At 43.7% G+C, this 12110-nt stretch overlaps 1 protein-coding gene across 1 annotated transcript in view; it reads left to right on the top strand.

Annotated features, from left to right (window-relative positions):
- Positions 1 to 3909: 3909 nt before the first annotated feature.
- Positions 3910 to 12110, top strand: part of TTC9 (tetratricopeptide repeat domain 9) — an 86773-nt gene continuing 78572 nt past the window's right edge. The window contains exon 1 of the mRNA XM_073608619.1: positions 3910 to 4356. Coding sequence (XP_073464720.1) covers positions 4092 to 4356 — 265 coding nt within the window. The 5' untranslated portion in view covers positions 3910 to 4091. The remainder of the gene's footprint in view (positions 4357 to 12110) is intronic.

The following is a 12110-nucleotide window of genomic DNA, read 5'->3' as shown; positions in this document are numbered from 1 at the left end:
CTGTTTGATGCCATTTGGCAGGTATGTGAGTGTGGTGGGCATGGTTGAGTTCCTGCACCTATTCTCTGAGAAAAAAAGCATATACCAACTATGAGCCACCATCATTCCGAGTAAATTTTAGCCATACCAAATAGACAAAGTACTAGAATAATGAAAACTGTACCCTGGAAAATAATTTCCTGGAACAATTGGATAGAATAATGCCAACGTTCAAAGAAAAGGGGTATAGGAGAAGTCATTTAAATAAATAATGTAATGGAAAAAGGAAAGGAAGAAAAAGTGGAAGAAAAGAAGAAAAGTGAAAATCAGAATAAGGACTTTTTGTTTATTACAAATTTCAATATACAGTGTAAGGAAATAAAAAAAAAATCTTTGAAAACGCTTGCCTATTCTACAAGGGTATAAGGTTTAGGGCTGATGTTCCCAAAAAAAAACACAAATTATTGATAGACAAGCTCCCTCTTTAAGGAAATTGGTCCATAATGTACTAGACCCTCCGGATATTAAAGCAGAACTTCACCCAAAAGGGGAAGAATTTTTTTTTACTCCTCCTCTCCAATATTTGGAATGTAGTTTTTTTGGGGGGGTGGGTACCTGATTTTGATTGCCAAGGTGATCTGAGAGAAAGTTAGACCCCCCTCCTTCCCCCCCACAGGCTTTTGGGACACGTCACAGGTCCCAGGAGACTGAGGGACAATTCAAAGGGTGCAGCACGACTCGCACATGTGCAGCGGGCAGCTGACTGTGTATCTGCAAGGAGTTACAGATGGCTACCCACAGCTAAGACGCCGGAGCCTGCACCCAAAGTCTGACAAGGAGCCGGGTCAGGTGAGGACATCGCTGGGTCCTGGGACAGGTAAGTGTTTGCTTTTTAAAAGTCAACAGCTACAGTATTTGTAGCTGCTGACTGCTGAGCTTTAAATTTTTGTTTACAGGGTGAAGGACCTCCTTAAGAAACTGGTCATCTTCAATGGTATCGGTTTCTATCCTTGAAAGAGGTGTTGACCACGCAGAATGGTGAAGGATAATGGAAGACATAAGCACTAAAAATGTATATTTAGGTCAATGGGTACGTTTTATGGAATTTAAATGTGAGTGATGAAGAAGTGGAGGGGATCCAATCTTAAAGCGGTAGTTAACCCTGCTACATTTTATCTTTTTAGGGCGGCCCAGGTGGGTTATGCTATAATGTGCTAGTATGCATAGCATATTAGCACATTATGGCAGACTAAGACCCCTTTCACACTGGAGCACTTTGCAGCTAAAAAAAGCGCCTGCAAAGAGCCCTGAAAGAGCCACTGCTGTCTCTCCAATGTGAAAGCCCCGAGGGTTTTCACACTGGAGCGGTGCACTGGCAGGACCCTAAAAAAAGTCCTGCTAGCAGCATCTTTGGAGCGGTGTATACAGCGCTCCTTCACCGCTCCTGCCCATTGAAATCAATGGGGTAGCACGGCTATACCGCCGGGATAGCGCTGCTGCAGCATCGCTTTGTGGTGGTTTTAACCCTTTCGCGGCTGGTTTTTAACCCTTTCTCGGCTGTTGGCGGGGGTAAAAGCGTCCCCGCTAGCGGCCGAATAGCGCCCCGAAATTGACGGTAGCGCTTTACCACCGATGCACCCACCGTCCCAGTGTGAAAGGGGCCTTACCTGTCAAACAGTGCCCTCCAGTGCTCGCTTCCATCTTTGCCCTGGCTTTCCTTTGCCGTTTGAATGGTCAGGCTGTGATGATGTCACTCCTACGCATACAGAAGTCACATCATTTTGACACAGATTAGGCACTGTGCATGAACTGTATGCTCAGCTGCACATTGGTTATATATCACAAATGACAGACGGGGAGGCACTTACAGTGCCTTGATAAAGTATTCATACCCCTTGAAATTTTCCACATTTTGTCATGTTACAACCAAAAATGTAAATGTATTTTATTGAGATTTTATGTGATAGACCAACACAAAGGGGCACATGATTGTTAAGTGGAAGGAAAATGATAAATGGTTTTCAATTTTTTTTACAAATAAATATGTGAAAAGTGTGGTGTGCATTTGTATTCAGCCCCCTGAGTCAATACTTTGTAGAACCATCTTTCACTGCAATTACAGCTGCAAGTCTTTTTGGGGATGTCTCTACCAGCTTTGCACATCTAGAGAGTGAAATTTTTGGCCATTCTTCTTTACAAAATAGCTCAAGCTCTGTCAGATTGGATGGAAAGCGTCTGTGAACAGCAATTTTCAAGTCTTGTCACAGATTCTCAATTGGATTTAGGTCTGGACTTTGACTGGGCCATTCTAACACATGGATGTGCTTTGATCTAAACCATTCCATTGTAGCTCTGGCTGTATGTTTAGAGTCGTTGTCCTGCTGGAAGGTGAACCTCTGCCCCAGTCTCAAGTCTATTGAAGACTCTAACAGGTTTTCTTCTAAGATTGCCCTGCATTTGGCTCCATCCATCTTCCCATCAACTCTGACCAGCTTCCCTGCTGAAGAAAAGCATCCCTACAACATGATGCTGCCACCACCATGTTTCACGGTGGAGATGGTGTGTTCAGGGTGATGTGCAGGGTTAATTTTCTACCACACATAGTGTTTCGCTTTTAGGCCAAAAAGTTTAATTTTGGTCTCATCTGACCAGAGCACCTTCTTCCACATGTTTGTTGTGTCCCCCACATGGCTTCTTGCAAACTGCAAACTGGACTTCGTATGGCTTTCTTTCAACAATGGCTTTCTTCTTGCCACTCTTCCATAAAGGCCATATTTGTGGAGTGTATGACTAATAGTTGTCCTGTGGACAGATTCTCCCACCTGAGCTGTGGATCTCTGCAGCTTCTCCAAAGTTACCATGGGCCTCTTGGCTGCTTCTCTGATTAATGCTCCCCTTGCCCGGTCTGTTAGTTTAGGTGGACGGCCATGTCTTGGTAGGTTTGAAGTTGTGCCATACTCTTTCTATTCCCAGATGATGGATTGAACAGTGCTCTGTGAGATGTTCAAAGCTTGGGATATTTCTTTATAACCTAACCCTGCTTTAAACTTCTCCACAAATGTAAGCCTGACCTGTCTGGTGTGTTCCTTGGCCTTCATGATGCTGTTTGTTCACTAAGATTCTCTAACAAACCTCTGAGGGCTTTACAGAACAGCTGTATTTATACTGAGATTAAATTACACACAAGTGGACTCTATTTACTAATTAGGTGACTTATGAAAGCAATTGGTTCCACTAGATTTTATTTTATAGGTATCAGGGTAAAGGGTGTTGAATACAAATACATGCCACACTTCTCACATATTTATTTGTAAAACATTTTGAAAATCATTTATTATTTTCCTTCCACCTCACAATTATGAACCACTTTGTGTTGGTCTATCACATAAAATCCCAATAAAATACATTTACGTTTTTGGTTACAAAATGACAAAATGTGGAAAATTTCAAAGGGTATGAACATTTTTTCAAGGCTCTGTATAACAGAAGAGACCTTCCTCTGAGCAGTTTTTCAAAGAGTGACTTGAATACCGATTCAAGGTGGTTTATTATTATTTATTATTATTATTTATGGTACTTATATAGGGCCGTCATAAGGTGTAATGGACTTTATTAGGCTCCTGAGAGTTATGGGAGCTCATTTCTGCTCTCCTGTGCCTTTATTTGTGCCAAAAAACCCTCTTATTATTAAACAAAAAAGAGAAAAAAAGATCGGATAAAAAACAATGTGCAGTGATAGAAACAACAAATACATAAAACACACAAAGAACAGCAAATCTGCACCAAACACAAAAACATCTATAAATAAAGAGGACGTGCAGATGTGTGAGTGACACTCGGAGATATGTGCCGGTGGGAGTGTCTGGGACCCCATAGATGAGGACGGGTCGGTGACAATGACAGCAGAGGGAGGCGGACTGGCCCTTTAACAGGGGAGGAAGGGGCCGGAGGGGCGGGGGCTGGGCTGTGTCTGTTCTCATCAGACGCCGCTGTATACTCTACGGACCATCCCCGGCTTCTCCTCCGATCTCCTCCCGGCTTCTCCTCCGATCTCATCCCCGGCTTCTCCTCCGATCGGGGGATCCCCAGCATGTAACCGGAGCCCGGCGGACATGGATCGGAGTGGGGTGACCGCCGCCATCCGAGGGGACCCGGGCCAGCTCATCCATCGCTCCATGGACTTTAAATGCGAGGGGGCGCAGTGCTACAAGGACAAGAAGTACCGGGAGGCCATCGGCAAGTATCACCGGGCTCTGCTGGAGCTGAAGGGGCTCCCCGGGGAGCAGGATAGTGCGGCCGGTACCCATCCCGGGATAACGGAGGAGCAGAGGAGGGCGGTGGAGGGCATCGAGGTGGATTGTTACAACAGCCTGGCAGGTGGGTGATCACCGACATACCGGGGGTACAGCTCCGCAATGGTATAGGATGGCGCTACTACATCCCCAAAAAAGACTACTTTGTATCATAGTGGCTGGGGGTGATGTCCTGTGCCCCATATAATGTCCTGTGCCCAGATGTGATGTCCTGTTCTCCATATAATGTCCTGTGCCCCATATAATGTCCTGTTCTCCATATAATGTCCTGTGCCCAGATGTGATGTCCTGTTCTCCATATAATGTCCTGTGCCCCATATAATGTCCTGTGCCCAGATGTGATGTCCTGTTCTCCATATAATGTCCTGTGCCCCATATAATGTCCTGTTCTCCATATAATGTCCTGTGCCCAGATGTGATGTCCTGTTCTCCATATAATGTCCTGTGCCCCATATAATGTCCTGTGCCCATATGTGATATCCTGTTCTCCATATAATGTCCTGTGCCCAGGTGTGATGTCCTGTTCTCCGTATAATGTCCTGTGCCCATGTGTGCAGGTGTGATGTCCTGTGCCCAGGTGTGTGTGTGTGTGTGTGTGTGTGTGTGTGTGTGTAATGTCCTGTTCCCCATAGGATGTCCTATGCCTGGATGTGTAGGTGTGATACAGTATGTATCCCATGTGATGTTCTGTGCGGGTGTGATGTCCTGTGCCCAGGTGTGTGAGTGTGATGTCTTATAATGTTCTCTGTCCTGTGCTCCCATGTGATGTCCTGTGCCCAGGTGTGTTAGTGTGATGTCTTGTGCCCCATATAATCTCTGTCCTGTGCTCTATGTGATGTCCTGTGCCAAGGTGTGCATTGACAGAAGCGTAGAGAGGTTCTAGCACACATTTGACCCACATGTAGTGTACATTGTAATGACCTCACCCAGCAGCCAGAGGGTGCCTGTCCAGCTGCATGGTGAGCACAAATAGTATGACCGCCTTGGGTGACCACATAGAGTAGTACAATTAGCAAGAGCCCCCTGTGCAGATGCATGGTCAGATTGTATGTTCCATGTGAGTGCCCAGAATAGAGTAGTACAATTACTAAGGGGCCCCTGTGCAGATGCATGGTGTGCATAGACTGTATGTTCCACCTGGGTGCCCACAGAGGGGTGTCGTTACCAGGGGGGGGCGCCTGTACAGATGCATGGTTTGCACAAGTGGTACATTCTCCCATATAGTGGTGTCATTACCGAGGTTAGGGGCATGGTGACCCACCTGGGAAAATGTGAATAACCACCCGTGAAAAGGAGTAGAACACCCACCTAAGTTGAAACAAGACTGGCTTTGATGGGCACCCTTGTACAGGATAGTCCACCTCTAGGAAAGTGGGGTGTTATCTCTCCATTGGTCTTTAGAGAGTTGGACGTGTTCTACCAATGGGTATAGTTGGAACATTGCCGTATCTACTTCTTCTCTTCCCTTGTATGGAAACTCTGGTACGTTTTCTCTAGAAGTATTTGGTAGTTCAGTGTTTGGTCATTTTAAAGTCGGAATCTCAGCAATAGGCCCACCCAACCACTCACCTCCTGTTTGCGGTGTATTTTTATCAGGTATAATTATAATTGATTTATATTACTTTAAACATCGACATCGCAGTGTATGATCACATTATCTGCCCGTAATGACCATGGTTGTATAAAAGAGAATGCATTCGTTTGCCAATTTCCAGCTGTTTAGCAGAGTGACCGACCCGGTTCTGAGCCATGGGATGGGACATTATCTAATATGCCTTGATATCCTAAAGTGTCCTCATTATATCAGGATTGATATTGTTCTGTCTTTCTTGCTGTGGAAGGGGCTCATCAGTTAACCTTTCCATTATCACCATGTTGATAGATGTTGTGTGCCTCATTCAGACACAATGTGTCACCTATGGCTGGCAGCCACCAGCGTCCTTGTTCTAGCCTTCTCCGCAGTCGGTGAGATTCTGCTGTTTTGTGGTCAGGCAGAGAATAATTCTCCAATGAAGGCAATGCTGGTGATGTGATATGTTTACGTCTCTGAAATAATTGGTGAAGGTGCACACATTGCATCATAAACACACCATTCTGGGTATAGGTGGAGCTGGCAATATGTGCCTACTAACATTGTATACAGTATATAAAGCTTTATACATCATATATGTACACCTGTGTGTATTTTCAGTGTGGGCAGTAGAGATTCTTATGTCTTGATTTACATTTAAGGTAAGGCACTGGTTATTGCTAGCTGCCCATTTTTCAAGCATCCAGCTTGGCACTGTACTGTAAATAAACTGGCATGCTTTGTCCTTCTTTTGGCTTAATAACTGACAGCTGGAAACCGTCCCCAAATTGCAGTATCAACTGCTGGGCATGAGCTTGTTACAGCTTAGCGTACCCGCTCCAGTCACTGGAAACGCAGCTGATCAACATGCCCAACAGACAGCTGGGCACCAGACTTCCCCTGTAATTGGCAATGCAGAGGCTTTTCTCATTATACTCTAAGCAGATGAGTATGGAACTTGCTCAGAGTAATGGGAGGTTTGTATTTAGGATGGATCGGCTTTTTTTTTGGGGGGGGGGGTGGGGGGGGTGGCAGTTTTACCAGGGGATGTACAGTGGCAGATGAGTGCCATTCCTCTGGTCTTTGTACAACTTCCTATTTTTGGAATGGCAGCTGCTCCTTGTTGGCTCCAGAGGGATTTTAAAAGCTATACTTGGCTGGAGAGTGGTCACTACTGCCTTTTTATTGCACCAATTAGATACATGATTCTCAAATGGCTTGTGGCATCGAATGATATAGTACCCTGCCTGTGTAGTAAACAGTCTTCCTATGAAGTCCTTTTATTTATTGTGCACATTATACTGGGAATGCAGACGGTGTATAGAGTTGCACTACAATGGCAGCAAACTATCGGCAGCTTCACACATATGAAAGTATTTATTAAAGCCTAGCTAAACCTAAAGAAGAACTCTAATCTAAAGAAACATTTTTCTATAGTATGCAATGATGGAATTGTTAAGACAGCTAAATATAACCTATTAAAGAATATGTAAACCCAGCATTTCATATTCCTGATATATGCTTGCTGTGCCATATACTTGTATGAAAAAATATCCTGTTCTCTTTGTATTGCATCCTTGGTGTTCCTGCCAGTCCCTCTGCTTTCCTATCAAAAACTGACCACACTAAGCAGAACACACAGGGTCAGTTCTCTAGCTATACTGGTAACTCAGCTTGCTCTCCGCCAAGAATTAGACTTGTCCTGACACCCCCATCACAGCCTTTCACTTGGAAGATCATTGTACTGTTGATTATTCTACCCTAGCCTTTCTGCAGCTGAGAACACAGGGTATGTAATCACTTAAAGTATTATTTATAATGTTTTTTTCATATCTATACACAAATGGTTTGCCTTCCTTTTTCTATTTTAAACTGAATGGATTTTTTTTTTACAAGGTGATTGTTTACAATTACTTTAATCCAGTGGCGGCCCATCCATTTTTTTTTTTAATTCAATTTTTTTACCAGTACATTGCAGACACCCAACAAGAAGTGAGTGGAAATCCCCTCCTGAACAGTTGTCACTGGCAAAGGTGTCCCTATTGGATAATTTTACTGTTTCGGTGACAACTGTAAAATTGTGGCTTTAGTTTCTGTCCCGATGATCATGGTCACCAGAACAAATAGAGATTGTTAATTTCTTTGTTCTCCCTAATCTTTCCAAAGCATCATATCACTACTGCAAACAACGCAATATTGAGGGGTATACAGTAGGATAGGGTAGGAAAGCATCTCCACATCCCTCAATGCAGTGACCTGTTGCCAGGGCCAGGGCCCTGCTGTCACACGGGGGTGGAGGGCAGAAAGTGGGTATTTGCACAGGTAATGTGCATTTGGGGGTAACATAGCCTCATTGCTAGCTGACATGGCTTTGGATATGAAGTTCTACAATGCTCTACCTTCACCTTTCTCTAAAAGAGTAAATGAGTTTTATGCCGTAGACGGTTCTAAATTCATAGTTTACTGTCCTGCCCGCACAGAGCTTCCAAAGCCAGAAAGCCAGAAAGTCATCAGAGTTAATTTTTAAGCTACAGGTCAGTTCCTGCACCAAGGTGAGGACAGGGAAGGAACTGCTGTTGGAAATAATGGCTGTCCACCAGTGCATGAACCAAGGTGCATAGAAGAACTGCCCCCCATCTACATGGGAGTTCTCTTCTTCACAATGCATGTGCTAGGCTGTCATTTACATATTTTTGTTCTGGCTATAGGCCTTCAGGGTTTGGCATTTTGGGGCGCTTCTAAATTTCAAACTCTATAAATGTTTCTAAAGTACACTTATCCTTTAAGGTAACTAAGTACTCATATAAAATCAAGGAGTGTATTAATATACGTGTGGAAAATGATGACCCATTTGTGGACAACCTTTTTAATAAATTACAGATTGCTATTACCACAGCAGCTTTGGGGGTGTACCTGTTGCATCACCTGCAATATTAGGTATTATACCGGATACGGTGTACAGGTCATTGATTACATGTGGAAGCCCAGACAAACCCCTCTGAGGAGTTTTCTGTAGGCTTAAAACTATTCTCTGTCTAAAACCCCAGCAGGAGACTGAAAAGTGGGTAGCCTTTGCACTCCCATTAGAGACCCCCAGTGAAAGGATAATATAGTGATGTAAGGTGAGAAGAGGAGGTGGCTACTTTCTTGACCTCTATTGGGGATTGGGATACATTGCACATGTGGTGAATGGCCCATGGCTTGTTGGCATCGGACTCTAGTACTTTCAGTCCATACTATACTCCATGGGTGCCACCAATATGTCCAGGGCATGCCAGAAGAAGGGAGAAGTTGAACAGCAAGCCAAGATTTCTCCTTATTTGCATTGGCCATATACTGTGGAAAAGGTTTTTCATAAAGGTTTGTGATGGCTATATTCTACCTGATTTACTTAGTATTTTGACAGATCTTCCTTTTTAGAAGGGTGCAGAGGAATTGTAGGGGGAATGTGGCAAAAAGGATAAGTGTGCTTTGTGTTAAAGAGTACGCCTGCATGAAAGTGTGCCACCTTCGAATCAATCCCCCCCCCCCCCATCATTCCCTTGACAAACAGTCGTTCGACAAACCAAAGATGCTGGTTGGACTGTTTTTATCAGGACTCTTCCAGCGACATGCAGGATTCCGTTTTCTATATCTATACTATTCATTATGCAGTGTAATGTTTTTTGGCACAGGCATGTGGAGCCTGAAGCTCAGAGCTACATTTTTGTGAAGCTATATGGTATAATTATAAAGCTTTCATTTCTTTTGATATATTTGTGCAGCTTTAGGCAATGTACTGATGGATTCTGGCTGTATAGTTGTAAGAATACTTTCTTGGGTGGGGGAACAGTACAAATATATGAGATAGCAGTGTTGGCACCCACAGATAACTATACTCTTCATTCATCTCAGCAAGGTGTAGAAAACGGCTAAACTGTACTGAATGCTTGAGTGTAGTGAGCCAATTGGCTTCAAATGGCTGGGGGGTAAACACAAAGTACAAATCGGCTAAAGTATGTACATACAACCCAGCGTGTCTTAGACTGGTAAAGTTTATTAGAAGTCTTAAGCCAGCCATGGATGGGCAGGCTGGTTTTACTGAGGTTGATCCATCAGATTTTTTGGATGCGATTACTGCTGGAGGCTTTTGCAGCTAGCAGTAATCGGGTTCTGACAGAAGGGAAGGCTGCCCTCCAGCATAACACATAGCACAGTGGGAGGGTTTCCCCTTGATGGAGGGGTTCAAGTGATTCTTCATGGGTTGCCGGAAAGAATGTTGCATCACCTATGGCTTGCCTTAGGAAAATTTGTATGAAAATTCTTAAAATAGCCTCAAAACATCTAAATGTTCTTCAAAGGTTTAATTTGCTTTTAACATCTTGATAGTTGAAAAAAGAAACATTTCTTTGACCCATTAATGATTAGAAAAATTAATTAATTTTCTTAGAACATTCTTGTCCTAAGAATTTTTTTATTTGAAATTCTACCCATCTATGGCCAGCTTTACAGGTGAGCCTTTCCTTGTTACTAACAAACTGTGTAAAACTTAAAAAGCAAATGCGGTTAAAGAAGTTTGGATTCTCCTCTTTTTTGAGTTCTTTAGCCTTTGTTGCAAGCCTATTTGCCATGGGGCACTATAGAGTGTTTTTCTGGCTGATAGTTCATATTAGGCTGCAATACGCCATCTTTAGCTTACACTACGATTCAAATTGATACTCCTAGAGGTGCCCTGTGTCTCTACCTGCATGCACCATTTTTGAAACGCGGATGTGCGTAAATTGCACGGCGCTTTTGTACCATGCAACTTCAATGAGAGGGAAATTGCACCATGTTTTTCAGTGCGTAGGTGTTCTTTAAAGAGTTAATGACGCCCTGCAAGTTTGCTGTGCAACCCTGCGATTTGTTGTGTGGCGATTCCCACACCCGCATATATTTGAACGTAGCATTACTGTACTGAATAGAAACCACAAAGAGACAGGGGCGTTTCTAAGAGTATCAGCAAATCCACAATTGATGACATCAGTATTAGGTGCTTAGCCCTTTGAATGGTCAGGAAAACACAATCATGTGTATTGCAGTTTAAACAATGATCATTCACATCAAAAGGATTCACAAGTCCATTGTGGGCAAGCTTCACTATATAAGCCTTTAATTGCGATTTGAATAAGCGTTGCAAGTAAGTGCAGCAGCATTAGGCCTCATGCATATAAGACTTTTTTTCCTCCTCTGGACAATTTTGCTCCAGGGGAGGAAAAATCAGCACTAAAAATGCACCTAAAGGTGCTTTTTTTTTTCAGACACGTTTTAGGTACATCAATTACTTGGGCATTCAATTTTTCCATTGGCCAGAATATTCATTCTGGCCATTGGAATGAATGCACACCCAAGCGCTTGACTCTCCTAAACGTGCCCAGCGCTAAAGTGCATTTATACACATTTAGACACGCTGGCCATTTTATTTGTTCTTTTTTGAACGAGCAGGCATTGGGGCGCTTTTTTTTGTTTTTTTTTTTGCCTCTAAATGACTGTGTGCATGAACACATAGGCTAACATAGAGGGGCATTTAGAGGCAGAAAAAAAACTTGAAACGTGGTGCTTTTAATACCCTGTGTGCATGAGGATTAAAGGGATTGTAAAGGTAAAAGTTTTTTTCACCTTAATGCATTCTATGCATTAAGGTGAAAAAACATCCGACAATATTGGCCCCCTGTTTTACTTACCCGTCCCCTCGAAAGTCCTGCGCTCGCCCCCGACATCCTCTTGCCGCTCAGCCTGGCCGTTGATTGTTTACAGTGGATGGATTGAAAGCGGCGCAGCCATTGGCTGCTGTCAATCACATCCAATGGCGTGGCGCACCAGGGGGCGGGGCCGAGTGATACAGTGAGCAGCTATGGCCGCTGGCTGTATCACGGGAGCGTGCCTGAAAGCATTCAACACCATGCGAGGGAGCTCGCATGAAGGTGTTGAGTCCTTGCGGGGGGGAGCCGAGACAGCTGCCGCAGGACCCCAGAAGACCAGGTTCGGGGCCACTCTGTGCGAAACGAACTGCACAGTGGCGGTAAGTATAACCATTTTTTTTTTTTTAAATAACAAACATATCTTTAGTGATCCTTTAAAATGCCAGAGACCCTCCCACATGGGAAAAGTTCACCTGGTTTGGATCCCATGTGCAATAAACCATGACTAAGAAAGTTGATTCGTATGTACACAGGATATAGGTATCCAAGGAATTCAACCCAACAGATAGTTCATTCAAATAAAAATGA

Source organism: Aquarana catesbeiana, linkage group LG13 (genome assembly GCF_042186555.1).
Source record: "Aquarana catesbeiana isolate 2022-GZ linkage group LG13, ASM4218655v1, whole genome shotgun sequence".
NCBI classification, from domain to species: domain Eukaryota; kingdom Metazoa; phylum Chordata; class Amphibia; order Anura; family Ranidae; genus Aquarana; species Aquarana catesbeiana.
The sequence above is the reverse complement of the archived record's forward strand: the minus strand, read 5'-3'. Positions and strand labels throughout refer to the sequence as shown.